Source organism: Bidens hawaiensis, unplaced genomic scaffold (genome assembly GCF_021521415.1).
Source record: "Bidens hawaiensis isolate Kalapana, Puna unplaced genomic scaffold, B.hawaiensis_p1.1 tig00039114_1, whole genome shotgun sequence".
Lineage (NCBI taxonomy): Eukaryota > Viridiplantae > Streptophyta > Magnoliopsida > Asterales > Asteraceae > Bidens > Bidens hawaiensis.
This window is the reverse complement of record NW_027496883.1, coordinates 84,665-105,164: the sequence shown is the minus strand read 5'-3', so window position 1 is coordinate 105,164 and position 20,500 is coordinate 84,665. Positions and strand designations below refer to the sequence as shown.

General features: G+C 43.0%; 1 protein-coding gene across 1 annotated transcript; it reads right to left on the bottom strand.

Moving 5' to 3' along the window:
* Nucleotides 1-372: 372 nt before the first annotated feature.
* Nucleotides 373-15,257, bottom strand: LOC143590982 (aspartate aminotransferase, mitochondrial-like). Its single transcript, XM_077071318.1, has 10 exons — nucleotides 15,070-15,257; nucleotides 4,216-4,301; nucleotides 2,766-2,972; nucleotides 2,552-2,657; nucleotides 2,355-2,459; nucleotides 2,110-2,282; nucleotides 1,863-2,022; nucleotides 1,111-1,206; nucleotides 929-1,023; nucleotides 373-843 (listed from the first exon to the last, which is right to left on the bottom strand). Exons 1-10 carry the CDS (start codon nucleotides 15,247-15,249, stop codon nucleotides 771-773), a joined length of 1,281 nt encoding a protein of 426 aa, XP_076927433.1. The 5' UTR covers nucleotides 15,250-15,257; the 3' UTR covers nucleotides 373-770.
* Between the last annotated feature and the right edge of the window lie 5,243 nt (nucleotides 15,258-20,500).

Here is a 20,500-nt window from a genome sequence, read left to right as displayed (position 1 = left end):
AATCATACAAAGTAAGATTTTTGCCGAAGGTAGATTTTGATGATTGGCCCGAATGATCAATGTTGAGTAACTATCTACAAAGCTCGAAATTTTCATTTTGTTAACTAAGTGTACACTAATATACGCTGCCCTTTTATTACCATTCGGGCTTTTTTCTCTGGAAAAACATTTTTGCATCATTCGATTTTGTTGTTGTATATGTCGAATTCTTTAGTTCTTGATAATCAAGAAGTGTTTAAATGTGCCCTTACCTGTTTTATGGATATGATTATGTTGATTTAGGTTTTGTTTACTTTAAATAGAACAGATTTAAATAGTTACCCAAAGTGGCATGTTTTAACTCGTTACTCGTTAATCAACCCATCAAGTATCGATTTTGACTCAAGTGACATGTTTTAACTCGTTATCTAACCAATCCTTTTGTAAATCATAATTGAACAAAAGCGTGTACGAGTCAACGTAGACCACTTTGACTGATACTAAAAGTGGCATGTACCACGCAACCACTGCTAGTAACATGCATTTGAAACGAATGTGTCTTATTCAAACTACGCAGCAGCTTCATCCGCTACCAGTATCGCCCAATTTATGCCCTTTAACAAGAAATTAACTTGTCAAGAACTTGTTTCACAACAACAATACAACAATCGCTATCCGCTACAAATAAACAAAACTCATAACCAGGCGAAGTACTTTAACCTTTTTATTTTGTTTAATTAATTCTCAACCCGAAAACTAGTTTTAACAAAAACCTTAAGAAATATATGACTTTAAGCAGCTTTTGTAACTTCATGGATGGCTTTTGCTAAGTATTCAACATTTCCACTTGTAACTCCTGCCATACTGTATAACACATATCTTGATTAAGTTTCGGTTACAATAAATAAAATGGAATATTTTTTTCTGGTGTTTTTGGAATTATTATTACCTAATACGGCCATTGCGGGTCATGTAAATATGAAATTCTTTTGTCAAGCGATCAACTTGTTCAGGAGTCATCCCGCTATAGCAGAACATACCGATCTGTTAACATTACAAATCATTGGATCATGATTTTAATTTAAACTCACAAGAATTATTGACTACTGATGGGTATATTGGTAAACTTACTTGATTAGTTATGTGTTCCCATGATAGGGGAGATCCCAGCTTTTCAATGTTTTCCCTAAGAGAAGTTCTCATTCCGATTATACGGTCAGCCATACCCTGAAAAGTCAAAACAATGAGGGTTTAATGCACAAGTTTATTATTGAAAGTACTTAATACTTATTTGACTTTCATCAAATATCAATTTTTAAGTATTTTGGTTGATTAATAATGGCCAAAGGATTACAAAAGATAGCCAAGGATTATGACCCATTGCAAAAATATAAAATACATATTTGACCTTAATAAAAATTTTATTATTCTGCCTTTTCTTTGTTTTTTATTGCAAAAATAAAAATAATAATAATAATAATAATAATAAATCTCATCAATAATTAGAGGCGAAAAAACAGGCGGGCTCGTTGACGGTCAAAACTGGCAGTTTTAGCATGGGTCGGAATGGATCAGATTGGTTGGATTACCCAAAATACTTTTTGTACAAATTTATGAACAATTGCTGTCGATTATGATTACAAAAATTAAATTATTTCAACATAACTCTTTTTGTTTTAAACAAAGAGGTTTTGTGGTTCAAAAATGGGAACTTTCAGCAAGCTCAATACATTTCATTTTTTTGCCAACTCTTTCGATTTAACCCGTTAGCGACAAAGCATAGCCAAATTGACCCATTCATAAGCAAGCAAGTCAAAAATGCACCTCTAACTGAGAACCTTGACTTCCAAATAGACAAAAACACTAAAAAGATAAATGGATACCTTGACTTCCTTGAGCCACAGTTGCTTCAATTCTGGATCACCGAGAATGGTTGAAACAATAAGAGCACCGTGAACAGGTGGATTACTGTACATAGGCCTTGCAAGTTGCTGCAGTTGGCTTTTCACGGCCACAGCTTGTTTTTCATCTTCACATACCAAACTACAAACAAAAGTTTGTACATACTTGGTAAAACGTTCAAGAGAAGAAACAATAATCAAGTAATACATATAAGTAATAGAGAATTACCTAAGGCAGCCAACTCTTTGACCATAAAGACCCATATTTTTTGCATATGATTGTGAGCATCCAATTAAGTGACCATCTTCAAGGAAAATCCTAATGGATTTTGCATCTCTTTCTGGATCACCACTTGCAAACCCTTGATAGGCCATGTCGAAGAAAGCAAAATGACCTTTGAACTGTAAATATCAACACTAAAATAAAGACTAATAACGAAAACAAACAAGATAAAAAGTATTAAATGTATAAACCTTAAACTGGTAAGATATTTCTTTCCATTGTTCAACTGTAGGATCGACTCCAGTAGGATTGTGAGCGCAAGCATGCAGTAAAAAGAACGACCCGTTTGGTGCATTCTGAGTGATAGCCAATAAATGTTTTTAAGAAAAAATTGAAAATTATTTCCTTAAGAAATTTCATACACTAACAGCTAATGTATTATTAATACCTTAACATCATCCATTAGTGAGGCAAAATCAAGGCCTTTTGTTTCTGGATGATAATAATGGAACGTTCTTTGTGGTACATTAGCATCTCTCCAAATGTTATGGTGGCTGAGATTTAAAAATTTTACAACATAAGCCAACAAAAATAAACTAAAAATGAAATAACTGATAGTCAACAGTCAAACTTGTAACCAAATATAACCAATATCTACTTACTTGGACCAGGTAGGTACTGGAATATAGATCTGAGAATCTGGGGAAAACCGTTTTTGGAAATCAGCAAAAATTCTGCATGCACCAGTGCCAGAAAGAGATTGTATTGCTGCAATTCGTTTATCTTTAATCAAGTCGGAATCTTCACCATATGCCAACTTCAATGTTTCATCAACCATTTTATTGCTTCCTCCCATTGGAAGATACTCCCTGAAGGTAGATATGATTAAAAAGGAGAACAAACTAACAAAGAACAACTCAACAACTTATAAAACTTTTAACTGTTCATCATATAATCAAATCATAAAATTCAATGTTGGCTATGCAAAAACTTGGATCTTAATCTTAATATCTTATACACATCTTAATCTTAATATCTTATACACTGTTTTATTTGATATAGCTTTTCCACTTGATTAATATCTTATACACATCTTAATCTTAATATCTTATACACTGTTTTATTTGATATAGCTTTTCCACTTGATTAATCCCATCATCTTGAAAGTTTCATGAAAAAAAAAACTTCAAAAATTATCATTACAACAAAACGTCAATCAAAATTCCATATTAAATTCATTTTTAAGTTGAGAATGCCAGCTGAACATAATGCATGGTGTAAGTCATTGTTCATGTGAAGTTGTCCATGATAATATGATAATGAAATATGGATGTAGCACTAATAGTTTCTGCAGTGGATCCCCACTAAGAATTCACTATCACTAAGAATAAAAAAAGGAAATGCCAATCATGGGACCTAAGAAACTGTAGATGATGTATATCTTTGTTATCTTTTAAAAAGCATATAAAAAGGTGAAAAAAGTAATGCCATGAGGATCAAAATGGTCAGTGACTCAGTGGGATTTAAAAAAGAGAATATATATACTATGCTATGTTGTCAAAAGCCCTTCAAGAGGCGCCTAGGCCCTCGGGCAAGGCGAGGCATAGGGAAAGCACCTAGCTGCCATCCAGGCGATCAGGCGACCTTCGAACAAGATTCCAGCCGGTGTTTGGTCAGCCTATGGTGGCCAAATCCTGAAATTCCAGCAAAATTTTGCAAATTCCAGGCAAACTGATCTAAAACAAAAAACGGCCTCAATCTAGCCTAAACATATTTAAAACCCCCAAAAATGGTATTTTTCGCCTAGTTTATCTTGGGACATGCTTTTTTAGCGTCTCGCGCGCGCCTAGGCACAAGGCTCACCCTTAGTGCCTTGCGCCTTTGACAACAGCGATACTAAGAACCATCATACTCACGTAACCCAATGATAGCATAAACTCTAACCAAAATTGAGTAATTAAATAATTATAGAGTTTTTGGCATCCCAAACTGCAACTAAGAACACAAATAAAAAAACATAATGCATGAGTGCATGGTTATAAATTACTGTACCTTTTATGTCAATTATGAATTCATCAATAAAAAAATTGACAAATAAAACAATTCACTCACATGTTCAGGTTTCCTGCAATTCGTCTCTCTGCTTCCCTAACACAATCAAGCACAACCGGCATCCCGTTATCATCACGATAAGCTCCCTGACAAATTCATTGAAAGTTAATCCTAATTAGTCAATACGTGAAAGTTAAAGGCCATGAACAGTAAAAGAGTCCAGATTTTTGTTTTCATTTATTATTAATATGTAAATGTTTATCAGTCTAACAGTTTGATTTACTTGCATGTTCATCTAGTTGTCTGAATTACAAGTTTTGAGTCATAGCAAAGTGTCATCAAACAAAATTAAGAACAAATTAGCATCTAAAATCAATATATAAAAACCTAGGGTTTAATCAAAACCATCAATCCTTCACTTGAGATAAACCAGAGGACATTAACTGTATTTGGTCCGGTTCGGTTTCATTTGTTTTCAGCTCAGTTATTACTTATTACTCACTCCTACAAATTAGAGTCTAAAACTGAAAACATGAAATACATGCAATGGATATATTCATATATCATATATAAAAGCCAATACTATATGAAAATATAAACAGCTCGTTTAGGTATGGTTAATTTCGGTTAACCGAGTGTTAAAAAGATAACCGATAACCGATTTTCAGTTAACTTTTAATCCAGTTCGGTTTCATCCATTTTTAGTTCGTTATTGCTCACCGCCACAAATTAGCATCTAAAATCATCATCATCATCATCGTACTCAGTATATCCCACCAATAGCAAAGCTACGGTAGGGTCTGAGGAGGGTAAGATGTAGACAGTCTTACCTCTACCCCATAGGGATAGAGAGGCTGCTTCCGGTGAGACCCCCGGCTCGATAGTAGTTTTGCATCAAGCCTTGGACATAAGACACATAACACTCAACCATCGGGACACCGACCGATTGGTGCATGTACCCTTGTCTTTCGGCTATCAACGCCACCACATGATGCCTGATTAACCTTCCGCCACTTTTAACGTTATTTTCACGATATTAGTAAAATAACGTCAAAATTAGTGCAATTTCGCTTTTGCCCACCCGAGGGTTCACACATATATAAATTAGCATCTGAAATCAAAAACATAAAATACATGCAATGGAGATATAAAGGCCAAAATTATATGAAAACATGAACAGTTTAATTTGGTACGGTTAATTTCGGTTAACCGAGGCTAAAAAATAACTAATAACCGAGTATCAGTTTATATTAATTCAGTTCAATTTCTGTTAGTCTTCGGTTCAGTTATTGCTCACTCCTACACAACAGCATCTAAAATCGAAAGCATGAAACACATGCAATGGAGATTTATAAGCCAAAAATACATGAAAATATAAACAGTTCGTTTGGGTACAGTTAATTTCGGTTAAGTTAAAATAAACATAACTAATTTTCAGATAATTTAAATCCGATTCGCTTTCATTCTGTTTTCGGTTCGGTTATTGCTCAATCCTACAAATTAGCATCTAAAATCGAAAACATAAAATACATGCAATGAAGATATAAAAGCCAAAAATACATGAAAACATGAACAATTAGTTTAAGTACAGTTAATCAGTTAACCAATGGTTAAATAAATAACCGATAACTGATTTTCAGTTAATTTTAAATCCAGTTCGGTTTCGTCCGTTTTCGGTCCGGTTACTGCTCACCTCTACAAATTAGCATCTAAAATCGAAAACACAAAATACATGCAATGGAGTTATAAAATCCAAACTACATGAAAACATGAACAGTTCATTTAGGTACGGTTAATTTCGGTTATTCCAAAATTAGCATCTAAAATCGAATGATGATAAAACCTAGGGTTTAATCAAATTCACAAATTGAAGAGGTAGGTCCCAGCAGAGCCCAGTTGGACCCGCAAGACTCACCTTGAAGAGGGACGTCTGCGCAGAAACCAACTGGATCCGCAGGACCAACCATGCTCAGAGACGTGACGTCTTTACGCGCAGTACGCAAGCTGTTCCCGCAGGAAATGCCTCCCAATGGTGAAGGACTCCGCATGTTCCCGCAACTTCGGATACAAGCCATCAGGGAAGGCCACCCGCGCAGCAAGGCTACACGCACAAGGCACTTAGCTCTCAATCACTCAGTGCCACCTGAGGGAATGAGCAAAGCCGGGGACAATCCCGCACAAGGGCGGGAGGGGGAATACTCCCGCCCAAATAAGCCAGTCCGTACGATACGGGAAGATCTTCTGTACTATACCTGACGAGGTATGGGCAAAAGATCTGACTAAAGATGCGACAGCTTATTGACAACAGTATGGCGAGCAGCATGCTCCTGTACTGTATGTCACTATTAGCCGCTGCCTACTCACCAACTACTGCCATACCACGTGCATAGCCGGCAGTTGGTGGAAAGGGAATAGTACACAGCAGGCCTGGTCACTATCAGCCGCTGCCTACCCACCAACTACCAGCAGGGCACGTGCGTAGGCCACAGTTGGTAGAACAGAAATACTATTCAGCAGGCCACACCTCCTTGGAAACCTACCTTCGGCTATAAATACCACAAATGGTATGACCATCTCATCTTATCATATCTTATCACATTATCATCATATTATACCTGATATCTGCTCTAGCAATCTCTTAATATACATTTATATTTAAAGAGCAATCTAGTCTGATTTTCACGCCGGAGGGTGGTCACAAGGAGGAACCCCCCCCCCCCTTTCTCAGTGACAAGCTCACGGTGTCTGTTTTGCAGGTTATCAGAAGAACCATCTTCTTTGGGTCTAGTCCCTCGTGGGAAACATCTATCTAACCCCCAGGTTACCCGTAATCTGCCCGGGGTCCGGTTAGTGTTTCTTCATTAGCGCCATCCGTGCATAAAGCTAGAACATTTTTCTCCAGTTTTTTCAAACTTCTAAGATGGTTAAAGAAACTCCGGTAACCACAACCCCAGCTACTGGGGGGAATACCGGCTACACAGTCTTTACAAACACTACCCCGGTTACCCAAGCCGGGGCAAGTGAAGTAAATTTTACAAACACTACCCCAGTTACCCAAGCTGGGGCAAGTGCAGTAAATAATCGCTCACTGGGATTCACCGATACCCAGTTAGAGAAACGAAGGCTCCCCCGCCAAACACTCGATGAAGTTAAGGCATGGGCGGAGGCACGTCAGAAGGAATTCCAAGCTGAGTTGGACGAACGCTTGCGTTCCGTCCAACAGGCTGACGAATTCGAAGAATACTTGGACGATGACTCGGAGGAATCCGACTCCGACGCGAACCCTCGCCATAGGGCAAAAGGGAAGCGTAAGGAAACGGACTCCCAACCGAGAAGGCATTTTGGACAAGCCTTCAAACCAAAAAACACAGGTGGAAGTCCACGTGACTTCTCCAAAACATTCAGACCAAACGTTGCAAATGCGGGAACGTCCAAATTTGCAAGGGACATTACGGAAGCAATCGCCCCAAAAAGTGCCAAACAAATGTCAAGCATAGGCACATATGATGGTATATCCGACCCAGATGATCATTTGAACAGATTCATAGCGGGGGCAACCGTCAGTAGTTGGACGGAACCTACATGGTGTTACATGTTCCAAATGACGCTTATGGGGGCTGCTAGAGCATGGTTCGATCGTCTACCGGTCAACCACATCTACGACTGGGCAGACTTCCAACAGAAGTTTAGCCAACACTTCAGCCAGCAAAGAAAGTATACCGAGGAACAATGGACAATCCTCAAATGCATTCGAGGGGAAGATGAGTCTTTGCTAGACTTCATCACTCGCTTCAACTCGAAGAAGCTAAGTCTGGGTAACATTAGCGAAGATCTTGTTCGCGCTGCATTTATTCAGGGCGCGAACGACCCAGAGCTCATCCGCACCTTAACGGGTAAAGATGGCATGCCATCCACATGGGATGCCATCATGACAGCAGCTAAACGCTTTGCGGAAACGGAGAAGCAACTGGGTAGAGATCTCCCACAGAGCACAAACCTCTACACCCAGAAAACAAGGGAAGACGTCCTTACCGCCCGATTAAACAAAAAGCGAAAGCTAGGCATTTGGCAGTCAAGGGTAAACTTTGACACCTCATCCGGCTTGCAACATCGGTTAGGCGGAAGGGATAACGTACGGTCGAACCAGAACTCCAGATGGACGCCGCTCACCAAAAGCGTCACCGAGATATTTGCCACTGAGGAGCTCCCATGGCCAAAGCCTCCAATAATCCGACATCGTCACAATGCTGATCGGAGCAAATACTGTGACTTTCACAGGACAAAAGGCCACAACACCGAAGAATGCATAGACGTAAAGGACATGGTCGAAGCATTTGTCAGAGATGGGACGCTCGCACCTCGTGGCGCAATGAACGCTGAGCAGGCTGATGCGTGTAGAACCCCAGCTGGGGAAAACGAGTAAAAATTCCAGGTTCAATGTGGAGGCTACATGCTGCGTAAAGAACGAGATCCCGAACCAGGTGCGTATCGGCTCGATGGCACTCCCATCCCAACAACATGGAAGGGAGCTCAATTACACAGTTTGCATGTAAATCAATTCCAAATTTGTAAAGAAAAGCCCAAGAGCCACTTCTAATGGAAATGATTCTCCTTAAAATATCGACGCTGATAATTTTACATTAATACTTTTAACTATCAACACTGATGCCGGTTTTCACCGCATACATAAGTGTGAGTCGTTGCATGGGGAAGGCGGTAAAACCCGCATAAACCCAAAAAACGGCAAACCTTCACGCAGGTCAGTTGAAGGGGAAAAGTTCAGTCATCCCACTAAATGAAAGTGCCGGTCTATCCGCATGAATCATGATAGAGGAAACTGAACACTAACCTATTAACAACCGCGCGTCGAACGGTTATTCAAAACAGAAATTTCAAAAAAGGATGAGGAAAACCTACACGCAGGTCAGATGTAGGTAAAGTTTAGCCATCCTACTAAGTGCAAGTGACGGTCCTACCCGCACAATCACGAAAGAGGAAGCAAAACTTCAACCTATTATCTACCACGTTCAAAGGTTAACTTATCCTAAACACTTAGAAATTTCAAAAAAGGATGAGGAAAACCTACACGCAGGTTAGATGTACGTAAAGTTTAGCCATCCTACTAAGTGCAAGTGACGGTCCTACTCGCACAATCACGAAAGAGGAAGCAAAACTTCAACCTATTATCTACCACGTTCAAAGGTTAACTTATCCTAAACACTTAGAAATTTCAAAAAAGGATGAGGAAAACCTACACGCTGGTTAGATGTACGTAAAGTTTAGCCATCCTACCAAGTGCAAGTGACGGTCCTACCCGCACAATCACGAAAGAGGAAGCAAAACTTCAACCTATTATCTACCACGTTCAAAGGTTAACTTATTCTAGACACTTGGAAAATTGCTAATTTAAACTAAAGTATGCAAGTCATATAACGTTTATAAAGCAAGGAATCCAAAGAAAATAGCGGTCTTACCCGCACAAAGATTTATATTTCACAATGACTCATTACAAGAATGGCCGGGTAACTACCCGCCTAAAAGAAAATAAATCTATACAAGCTAAATCTATCCTAGCAGTGGGAAGGGATCTTCAGGATCAGGCTTCAGGGCCACTTCCACTTGGACCAGCACCATCAGAAGAGCGTGGCAGTTCAAGGAAAGCTTTAAGGATAGCTAGCCCATCATCAGCAGCAGCAACTTCGTTTACCTTCTCCACCACCGGATGCAGGAAAGCGGCATATTGATTTACTGCTTGGTCGTATACAGCTTCAGTATCTACATCGAATAAAGGGAAGTTGGAAGGCCGGATGCCTTTCTCAACGAACCCTAGACCAAGCAGGAAGCCGGCCTTTTCCCCATCCTCGTGAGAAGCGTTGAGGGCTGCGCTCATAACATCGTCATAAGACGTTTCGGTGAAGACTCGATGCACAACCTACAAAGAAAAAAATACAAGTATCAGAACCTTTTCTATCTACAAAGAAAAGCGTGAAGACATGAAAACATACCTGAGACAACGCTTCTCGAAGAAGCCATTCCTTGGCAACCAGAGCTTCTTGGAGGGCAGCTTGAGCTTCGTTACGGGCGCGATCGGCTTCACTCTTGTTGAGGTTGGCAAGCAACACTTCTTTAGCCGCAGCCTTTTCGACGCCCTTTAGCTTCCGCTCAGTATGGTCAAGCACCCCCCTCTGGTCCAAGATCTCCTGGAGCTTTTTGGCGTCTTCCATCGCCAAGGCATCATGAGCCTGCTGGAGAGCCTCTAATTTGGCTTTAAGCTCTTCATTCTCCACGCGTAGAGGCTCAGCAACAGCTTCAGCCTTGGTGGCCCTCTCGGTTACGTTCCTCGCAGTTTCCTTAGCCAGCCGAAGCTGTTCATTAACAGCTTGGGCAGCCTTGGAACGGGCCTCGAGTCGAGCCTGAACTTCAACCTCGAGGGCCTTGAAGGCCTTCTCCTTTTCCGCAGCCACTGCGGAAAGCCTTTGGTTCTCCTCCCGGACAGCCCGCGCCTGAGCCACTTCTTTAAGGCGAGCTGCTTTTAACTTGTCGTTTTCACGACAAAGCAGCTCGACGCGCGGCTGCATCCGGGCCAGGAGAACCCGAAGCTCATTGGTTAGCCTACCCTCCTGGTAGCTAGCCATGGCTTCCCCCAACGCACCACTGGGAGCAGCGTGACGAGCCCATTCCACGCACTCCACAGGGGTACGAAGGGTTGTTCCTCGGCGAATGTTCCATCGTGGAACATACACTTCATTGGAATCCGACACTGCAAAAAACATAAAGCAGTTAGGAAAAGATGATAAAAAAATATATATATGAAAAGGGCCAAAAGAACCCTACGCACCTGTAGGGTCAATAACAGGCCGATAGCCGCCGAACCCATCACCTGAACCCAAGGGAAATCCATCCAAGAGGTCAGGCAGATGGGAAGGTGGCAGAGATTGGCGAGAAGCCCCATGCGTACCTGATGGATCGGCCGTCATTGCCGATGACGGGGGTATGGTAGCAGCCGCCGCGGTCGCCGCCGCGGAATCCGCAGCAATAGTAACCGCCGGCTCGGTGAAAGATGCTGTAAAAATCGCACTCACAGCCGGCGATGACGTCATCTCAGCTGGAACAGTCGGCTCAAAGGAGTGAGCAACTGAACCAGCGGAAGCAGGCGCAGGCGCCTGTGTCGACGCCTCAGGTAGGCTGACCAAGCCTACCGTCATTGGCGGAGAGGTACTCCTCTGCGCTCCACCCTGGAATGCGTCAACATCCACGCCTGCGTAAAGAAGATAAGTGTTAAAATGATATTAAGCTATGAAGTTAAAAGACAAGTTTGTACTTACGGGTTTTCTTGAGCCTAAAGGTACGGAGAGGCGGGGACGAACCCGATGGAGCCGGCCTCTTTGCGCCGGTTACCGTCGTCTTCTTGGGCTCTCCGGAGGTGACAGTCGCAGCCTCCGGAGCGGTGGTCTTATCACCACCGAGATTCCCCGCCACCTCTTCGCTCTCGGTCTCCGAATCAGAACGAGGCGCCGGATCGGCAGTGGAGGCCACCTTCTCCTTTCCCTTCCCGCCGGCAGCCTTCTTCTTCCGCACCAACGGAGAACCATCTGCGGATTCCTCATCAGAACATACGATTAGAGGAATTCCAGCAGAGGTTTCAACATTGAGGGGTCGATGGTTGAATAGCGCCTTACCTGGCCGCCTGGCGCTCAGGATCTCGTGGCCTAGCGGGTAGACCTCCACGAACCGATCCGCAGTTTGTTCTAGGATGGGCAACTCGTTCTCGTCTAGAGCGCGAGTACCCATCCGAGCGGGATCGTCAGCCTCCCGCGGGTTCAGGAGCGACTGCAAGTCGTTCCCCTCTGAAATAAACAGGAAAGAAGTTAGAAGAAATTCAAAATCAAAAAAAGGAAACAAAGCATACCGTAAGGAACAGAGTTCGAACCGTATTCAAGGACGATTGGGATTTTTTGCGCATCCGCCGCCTTCCACACCCGGCTCATCCCCAACATCACCATCCCGGACTCCGCAAACCGGTAAACCGGAGATTTGACCCGGGAAATCCTCGAAAACCATTCCGCCTCCTCGTAGTTGGAGGCGTGAAGGCTGGGAAGAGCTTGCCCGTTTTTAAACTTCATGGCAAGGGGGATGGCGCGAGCGGATATGAAGAAGAACTCCCGCTTCCACGCGCGAAGACTGCGCTCGGTTGCGCAAATCTTCAAACCCTTTATCCGGGTTATCAACGTATACCACCCCTGGATGCACCTCCAGGTGTAGAAGGTCATCAGGCGGTCAACATAGGGCTCAATGCCCAGAATCCGGCACACCCACTCGAAGTGGCGAATCTTGGCAATCGCCATGGGGTGCAACTCGGTCAAATGAACACCGTGCCTCTCAAGCACACGGTAAACAAACTTTGTCAATGGGAACCTAAGATTCCCATAAACAAAGAATGCAGCATATACCCCGATCTTGCCTCTGGGGGCATCGTACACAGTCTGATGGGATTCAGGAAACTCAGGCTCGAGAGACTCGAGCATGAACTTCCTGACGACGTACTGGTACAGATCGCCAGGCAGAGCACACTGGCACTCGCCAGCAGTACTCTTTTCATCGGCTGAGGACTCGAGATCACGAGACGGCATCTTGCAAAAGAAAGAAGAAAACGATTTCGGGAGAATGCTTGCCTGAAAAGGTGAGTATTCGCCGGAAATCGCTTAGAAGATGAAGAGAATAGTGAAAGTGTGGATTACAAAGAACCCTCTCCCCCTTTATATACTAATCGCAATTAATGCGATGCATTTAATGCGGAAGAGAGAGAAATCGAAGGTGCAATGAAACTATGACGCGTGGCAAAAAGCAAGCTGGCAACAGCTGTTGACAGGACGCGTACCATTAATTTCGCGGCCACGCGCCCAAAAAATCGCACCCACGCGCCTGAAAAAGCGTCTGGAATGACCAGGTACTGTCACGTCACCATAACTTCCTGCACGTCCTGACACAGTCAGAAGAAACCGTCGCACGACGTTTCAGAGGTTTAGACTGTTCTTATCTTTCCACCAATTCTTCGAATTTCAAAATTCAAAATTCAAAAAGATTCAAAAGTAAGCGGGAAAATACCCCTTACCTTGGCAAACAAGTAACCGTAAGACGGATGCGGGTACAGTGTTAAGGCAAAACCCTTCACATACCTAGCACCCGCAGGGAATTGAAGCCAAGAAAACCTTAGCAAAAAAGTAACCGTAAGACGGATGCGGGTACAGTGTTAAGGCAAAACCATTCACATACCTAGCACCCGCAGGGAATTGAAGCCAAGTATACCTCGGCAACCAAGTAACTATAAGACGGATGCGGGTACAGTGTTAAGGCAAAACCCTTCACATACCTAGCACCCGCAGGGAATTGACGCCAGGAATACCTTGGAAGTAAAGTAACCGTAAGACGAGCGCGGGTACAGTGTTAAGGCAAAACCACTCACATACCTAGCGCTGCGCTGGGAATTGAAACCAAGAAAAATCTTCTGGGCAATGCTTGCGGAAACGGAAATAACATCCCCGCATAGCGGGAACGTCGAGAACTATGTTGTTTGAAGCTCCAGGATGGAATTGGTGGTTTTAACATAATTGATCACTATGTTCAAAACTACCAAAACCTCATGGAGAATCCACACAAGTGGGACTCAACGCTCCTGACTTGCGAGGAGGTTACAGACCTACCCGCACCATACCCAAAGATCAAGCAGAAAACTCGGGAATTTCTGCGAGTGACAAGTACTTCCGCGGGAAGAATCCCCATGGAAAACCTTAAAAAACCCTTTTCAAAACCCTTTGCTTAAGTCTAAAAGTTCACCTCACTTTATTAAACACTCATGAGAAGAACATTGGACTGGGGGGACTTGAAGAGGTAGGTCCCAGCAGAGCCCAGTTGGACCCGCAAGACTCACCTTGAAGAGGGACGTCTGCGCAGAAACCAACTGGATCCGCAGGACCAACCATGCTCAGAGACGTGACGTCTTTACGCGCAGTACGCAAGCTGTTCTCGCAAAAAATGCCTCCTAATGGTGAAGGACTCCGCCTGTTCCCGCAGCTTCGGATACAAGCCATCAGGGAAGGCCACCCGCGCAGCAAGGCTACACGCACAAGGCACTTAGCTCTCAATCACTCAATGTCACCTGAGGGAATGAGCAAAGCCGGGGACAATCCCGCACAAGGGCGGGAGGGGGAATACTCCCGCCCAAATAAGCCAGTCCGTACGATACGGGAAGATCTTCTGTACTATACCTGACGAGGTATGGGCAAAAGATCTGACTAAAGATGCGACAGCTTATTGACAACAGTATGGCGAGCAGCATGCTCCTGTACTGTATGTCACTATTAGCCGCTGCCTACTCACCAACTACTGCCATACCACGTGCATAGCCGGCAGTTGGTGGAAAGGGAATAGTACACAGCAGGCCTGGTCACTATCAGCCGCTGCCTACCCACCAACTACCAGCAGGGCACGTGCGTAGGCCACAGTTGGTAGAACAGGAATACTATTCAGCAGGCCACACCTCCTTGGAAACCTACCTTCGGCTATAAATACCACAAATGGTATGACCATCTCATCTTATCATATCTTATCACATTATCATCATATTATACCTGATATCTGCTCTAGCAATCTCTTAATATACATTTATATTTAAAGAGCAATCTAGTCTGATTCTCACGCCGGAGGGTGGTCACAAGGAGGACCCCCCCTTCTCAGTGACATGCTCACGGTGTCTGTTTTGCAGGTTATCAGAAGAACCATCTTCTTTGAGTCTAGTCCCTCGTGGGAAACATCTATCTAACCCCCAGGTTACCCGTAATCTGCCCGGGGTCCGGTTAGTGTTTTTCTTCACAAATCCTACAATTTCAATAAATAAATAAACAGAGAGAGACTTACAACGCCAACATTAACTTTATCCGGACTCGGATCCGCTAAAAACGCTTCAGTGACACCGAGAATCGGATCCTTAGGTGCTGGATTAACGTGTTGCCACCACGAAGACATGAATCGTGAGCCGAGTGAGACTGAGTTGGAGCTCGTGACTCGTCTGGTCAGCATCGCTGCACGTATCGCCATCGATCGGAGACTGAATATACAACTTGTGTTGTGTGTGGACCGCCGGAATTGAATTCCGGTGGGGAAGATTGGTTGGTGGTTGTGTCTGGAATTAATGTGGTGTTGATGAAATGGCCCAACGGAATACAGATAGCTTATTAGCTTAATATTAATGTTACTGACTGACGACATTGGAATGCGCAAATACAGGGTCAGAATCAGATCACTTTCGACTTCTTTTATTTTTTTAATAAGTTTACTTTTATTATTTTTGTCTTGTATTTACTATTTTTTTTTTAACATTCAAATTGACTACTGGGTAACTTTGTTAGGTCGGAACATACTCGTCTTTCGATCCGAAAAAACTTTCATTTAAGGTTAACGTCTGTGAACACTCGCCCGAAGGCATAACAGTGTGGTGAGATAAAACTCGATCAGTTCAAGGATCCAACTAGTGAAAGTCATTTACTCGCCTAGTCTCTCATCATCACCATGGTGTCTTTGAAACTAAATGTTGAAAGCATGAATCGAACTTGGGTCACGTGAAACACCAAGTCTCTTCTTAACCACTTCATCACTGACTCATTGGTAGTTTAGTTTTGTCTTAATCTTGTTTGAGGTTTCTATTGTTTACATAATATGTTTGGATTATATGCTTCGTTTAATTATATATTATTGATACATGTATGAGTTGGTTTTGGGTTAAAACTAAAATTATGATGTTGGTTAATGGATGACCATAGTTATGACTGAACGGTTATGATGATTTCGGTTAATCGATTTGAAGTTTATAGTTAATGGGTTGACCGTGAATGCGGGCCTAGCTACAAATAGATCAAAACAATATAATTAGATTTATTTGGGCTGCAAAACTGGGCTTGGAATTTTTATGACTGTAAAATAAATTGTTATTAAATATTTTGTAAATAGTTGTATAATATATAACATTAAATATATATATATATATATATATATATATATATATATAATATAGTAAAAAAATGCATATAATCGGTTTGGTGTGGTTTTGGTGGGTATGGAACCTTGTTAACCATAATCAACTCATTGTTATCGGTTATCATAATTTAAATGGTTTGCCGGTTTTATATGTTGTTCGGTCTAATCAGTTAATTCTTAAAGTTAACTCTTAACCATTAAAAGGTAGGGGTTGTTTGGTAGCCTTTTAATGGTTATTAAGAGGTTATCTCTTAATGGTTCATAACTTCTTAATGATTAAGAGGTAGCTTTAAGTCTGAATGATTAAGAGGATACCTCTTAACCGTATCCTCTTAATCATTCAGACTTAAGGTTACATCTTAACCATTAAAAGGTTATGAACCCTTAAGAGGTAACTTTTTAATGACCTTTCAAGTTTTTTTGATAAAGTTCAGTTTAATCGGTTAAATAAGTTACCGATCGGTTAAATAAGAATTTGCACACCCCTAAATTTATTATCCATGGGTTTAACTGAGCATGTCACAAATCAGGTTAGTCTAAAGTTGTATTACCTTGTATATACAATAAGGAATCATTAGACAAATCAACAAAACTCAAAATGTCAAAAATCAACCCAGATGCATGGTGTATAAGACGGGCATATAAACTTTGTTTAGAGCATCAATTTTAAGACGGGCGTATTTTATGCTCTATGTTTACAAAATCTCATTTTTCAATTTTTAACTTGTGCGTTTGATATTGTGCTTCTCATACATGCTTCGATTCATCACAATCACATACAATGAAGTAAATAAAACCATATAGCTATTTTACCATTTTACCAACATCAACAATATTCATTTATTACAAACTAGTTGAAGAGGTAGGTCCCAGCAGAGCCCAGTTGGACCCGCAAGACTCACCTTGAACAGGGACGTCTGCGCAATGACCAACTGCTCCAGCAGGACCCACCATGCTCAAAGAACCTTACGCGCAGTACGCCAGCTGTACCCGCAGGGAAAGCCTCCCAATGGTGAAGTACCCCGCCTGTTCCCGCAGCTGCGGATACAAGCCATCAGGGAAGGCTACCCGCACTAACAGCAAGGCTACACGCACAAGGCATTAGCCACTTCAGTAGTCACATGAAGGAATGAGCAAGGCGGGAATACTCCCGCCTAAATGAGCCAGTCCGTATGCTTCTGGAAGGTCTTTCGTACTATACCTACTAAGGTATGGGCGGAACAGACAATTTGACCAGAGCAGCCCATGAACCAATCACAGGGTGACAGCTCACCGACAACAATACGAGGAGGAGCACCCCTAGTACTGTTTGTCACTATTAGCCGCTGCCTACTCACCAACCCTTACGATGGGACGTGCGCAGCCTACAGTTGGTGGAACAGTGCGTAGCCGGCAGTAAAGGAACAGTATACAGCCGACCTTTACTGTTGGTCGTAGCATATCCACCAACCAGCATGGCCTGTGCGTAGTCCACTGTTGGTAGAACAGGAATACTATTCAGCCGGCTGTACCTTCTGGGAAACCTACCTTCGGCTATAAATACTCCAACACCTTGGAATGGTAAGGACATCATCTGATATCTCAATCTTATCTGGCAATCTCTTAATATACACTTATATTCAGAGCAATCTAGTCTGATTCTCACGCCGGAGGGTGGTCACAAGGAGGAACCCCCCCCTTCTCAGTGACGAGCTTACGGTGTCTGTTTTGCAGGTCCCCTGAAGAACAACCTTCTCTGCTGGACTTCATCCTCGTGGGAAACATTACTTAACCCCCAGATTATCTATAATCTGCCCGTGGGTTCACTTAGTGTTTCTTCACTAGTCATGACATGTTTTTAACTACTTTACCACTTAATGAATCACTTGAATTACTTAACACTTCATATATGAATAAAGGTACAACAATCAAGTGTAACCTCGTATATGAATAAGGTATAAGATAAATTTACATTTTCATGAACTTGTTCCTTAATCATACTTCAAAACTTGTAACAAAGCATCAATGTTTATATATTGATATGAAAAATGATGGACATATTATCTATATAGTATAATTAAGAACTTTGGTGTCACAAATTAATTTTTTGAATACTATATCTACTGTATTTATGTAAATTATTTTGATGTATAAACAATTGTGATACCTTGATGAGTTGGCTGTTGCTAATTTTGTTAGTGTTTGGGAAGTTAGAAGAAACTTTGAATGCAAGTTCAAGTCTCGTGAGGCAAAATTTCATATCCTTTTTTTTTTCTTTTAAGTGGTTTTGTTTAAATTATTGTATTTGTGTTTTTTGTTTAAATATATTAATATAAATAAGAGACTTGGCAAACCCTCGCCATAAGGCGAAAGGGAAGCGTAAGGAAACGGACTTTCAGCCGAAAAGGAATTTTGGGGAAGCTTTTAAACCAACGAATGCGGAGAGAAACCCGCGTGACTTCTCCAAAACCTTTAGACCAACTGCCACAAATGCAGGAAAGTCAAAGTTCGCAAGGGACATTGCGGAAGCAATCGCCCCGAAAAGTGCCAAACAAATGTCCAACATTGGCACTTATGATGGTCTATCCGACCCAGACGACCACTTGAACAGATTCATTGCGGGGGCAACCGTCAGTAACTGGACGGAACCCATGTGGTGTTATATGTTCCAGATGACTCTGGTTGGAGCGGCCAGGGCATGGTTCGATCGTTTACCGGTCCACCACATATATGACTGGGCGGACTTTCAGAACAAGTTCAGCCAGCACTTCAGCCAACAGAGGAAATATACTGAAGAACAGTGGACGATCCTCAACTGCGTTAGAGAGGAGGATGAATCTTTACTAGACTTCATCACCCGCTTCAACTCCAAAAAGCTAAGTCTCGGCAACATAAGTGAAGATCTGGTTCGCGCCGCTTTCATCCAAGGCGCCGAATACCCAGAGCTTATCCGCACATTGACGGGTAAGGATGGCATGCCATCAACATGGGATGCCATCATGACGGCGGCCAAGCGCTTTGCCGAGACGGAGAAGCAACTGGGAAGGGATCTTCCCCAGAGTACACACCTCTACACGCAGAGGACAAGAGAGAACAATGTTCGGATCGCCCGGCAGAACAAAAAGAGGAAGCTAGGTATCTGGCAGTCAAGGGTAAACTTTGACACCTCATCCAGCTCTCACCCTCTTGTTGGCGGAAGAAATCACACACACCCTTCAAGCCAAAAGCACCGGTGGACGCCACTCACCAAAAGCGTCACGGAGATATTTGCCACTGAAAAGCTACCATGGCCAAAACCTCCAATGATCCGACAGTGACCTAATGCGGATCAGAGCAAATCCTGTGACTTCCACGGGACAAAAGGTCATGGTACAGAAGAGTGTACATCCTTGAAGGATATTGTTGAAGCATTCGTCAAGGATGGAAGACTGGCACACCTGGTGGCATCAATCAAGAAGGGAGGAAGGAACGACAACCGTTACCGAGGCAACGGACGAAAGCCCGTGGACATCAGCATCAACATGGTTCATGGTAACATCAGAGGAAGAAAAAGGCGAACTCCAGAACCATGTGCGTGGAAGGAAGCTGAGGTGCGCTTCCCACGAGTGCCAGGAGGACCCAGCAAAGAAGGCCCTATCGTCATCAAAAGCCAGCTGGGGCACTACATCACCTCTCGCACTCTTGCTGACAACGGCGCCTCGTCAACGGTGATGTACAGGCAGTTCTTCGACAAGCTAGATGACGAAGACAATGAACGCCTGGAAACGATCTGCGCCTCGATGGAAGGGTTTGATGGCAGCACAAACACCCCCTGGGCATCCTATCTTTCCCCGTCACTCTTACGGATGGAAAACACTCCCGCACAGAAGATGTGGACTTTGTCGTGATGAGGAAGCCACACCACACATACGACATTCTCTTCGGGAGAGACGGGATGGCAAGATTCAACGCCGTGGTATCCTCAGTCCACGGCATGATGGGATGGCCAACAGCTGAGGGTGTAGCGATGATCACCGGCATTCCCCAGGTATGCATCGCATCTGTCTCATCTAAACCCAAACCAAAGATGGCTAAACCAACCATCACCGAACCAGAAAGATGGGCCTTCAACGGCAAGTACCCTGACCAGGCCGTCTCCATTGGCCCAACAATTGTTGATCCTACACGCACCTTACTCAAGCGCTTATTACAAAAAAACGCTGACATCTTCGCGTGGACACCAGCTGACATGACTGGTGTACCCCGAAGTAAGGCAGAGCATAAGCTCAAATGCGATCCGGCTGTTACGCCGATCGTACAAAAGCGCAGAGTAATGGGGCCAGAACAAACTAACGCG

Excerpts from the sequence above, each read along its gene's own strand:
- LOC143590982 (XM_077071318.1), bottom strand. The coding sequence starts at position 15,249 with ATGGCGATACGTGCAGCGATGCTGACCAGACGAGTCACGAGCTCCAAC. Across the intron at positions 2,973-4,215 it reads ATTGCAGGAAACCTGAACAT|GGAGTATCTTCCAATGGGAG; the intron begins GTGAGTGAATTG and ends ATCTACCTTCAG. Across the intron at positions 2,658-2,765 it reads CCAGTACCTACCTGGTCCAA|CCACCATAACATTTGGAGAG; the intron begins GTAAGTAGATAT and ends TTTAAATCTCAG.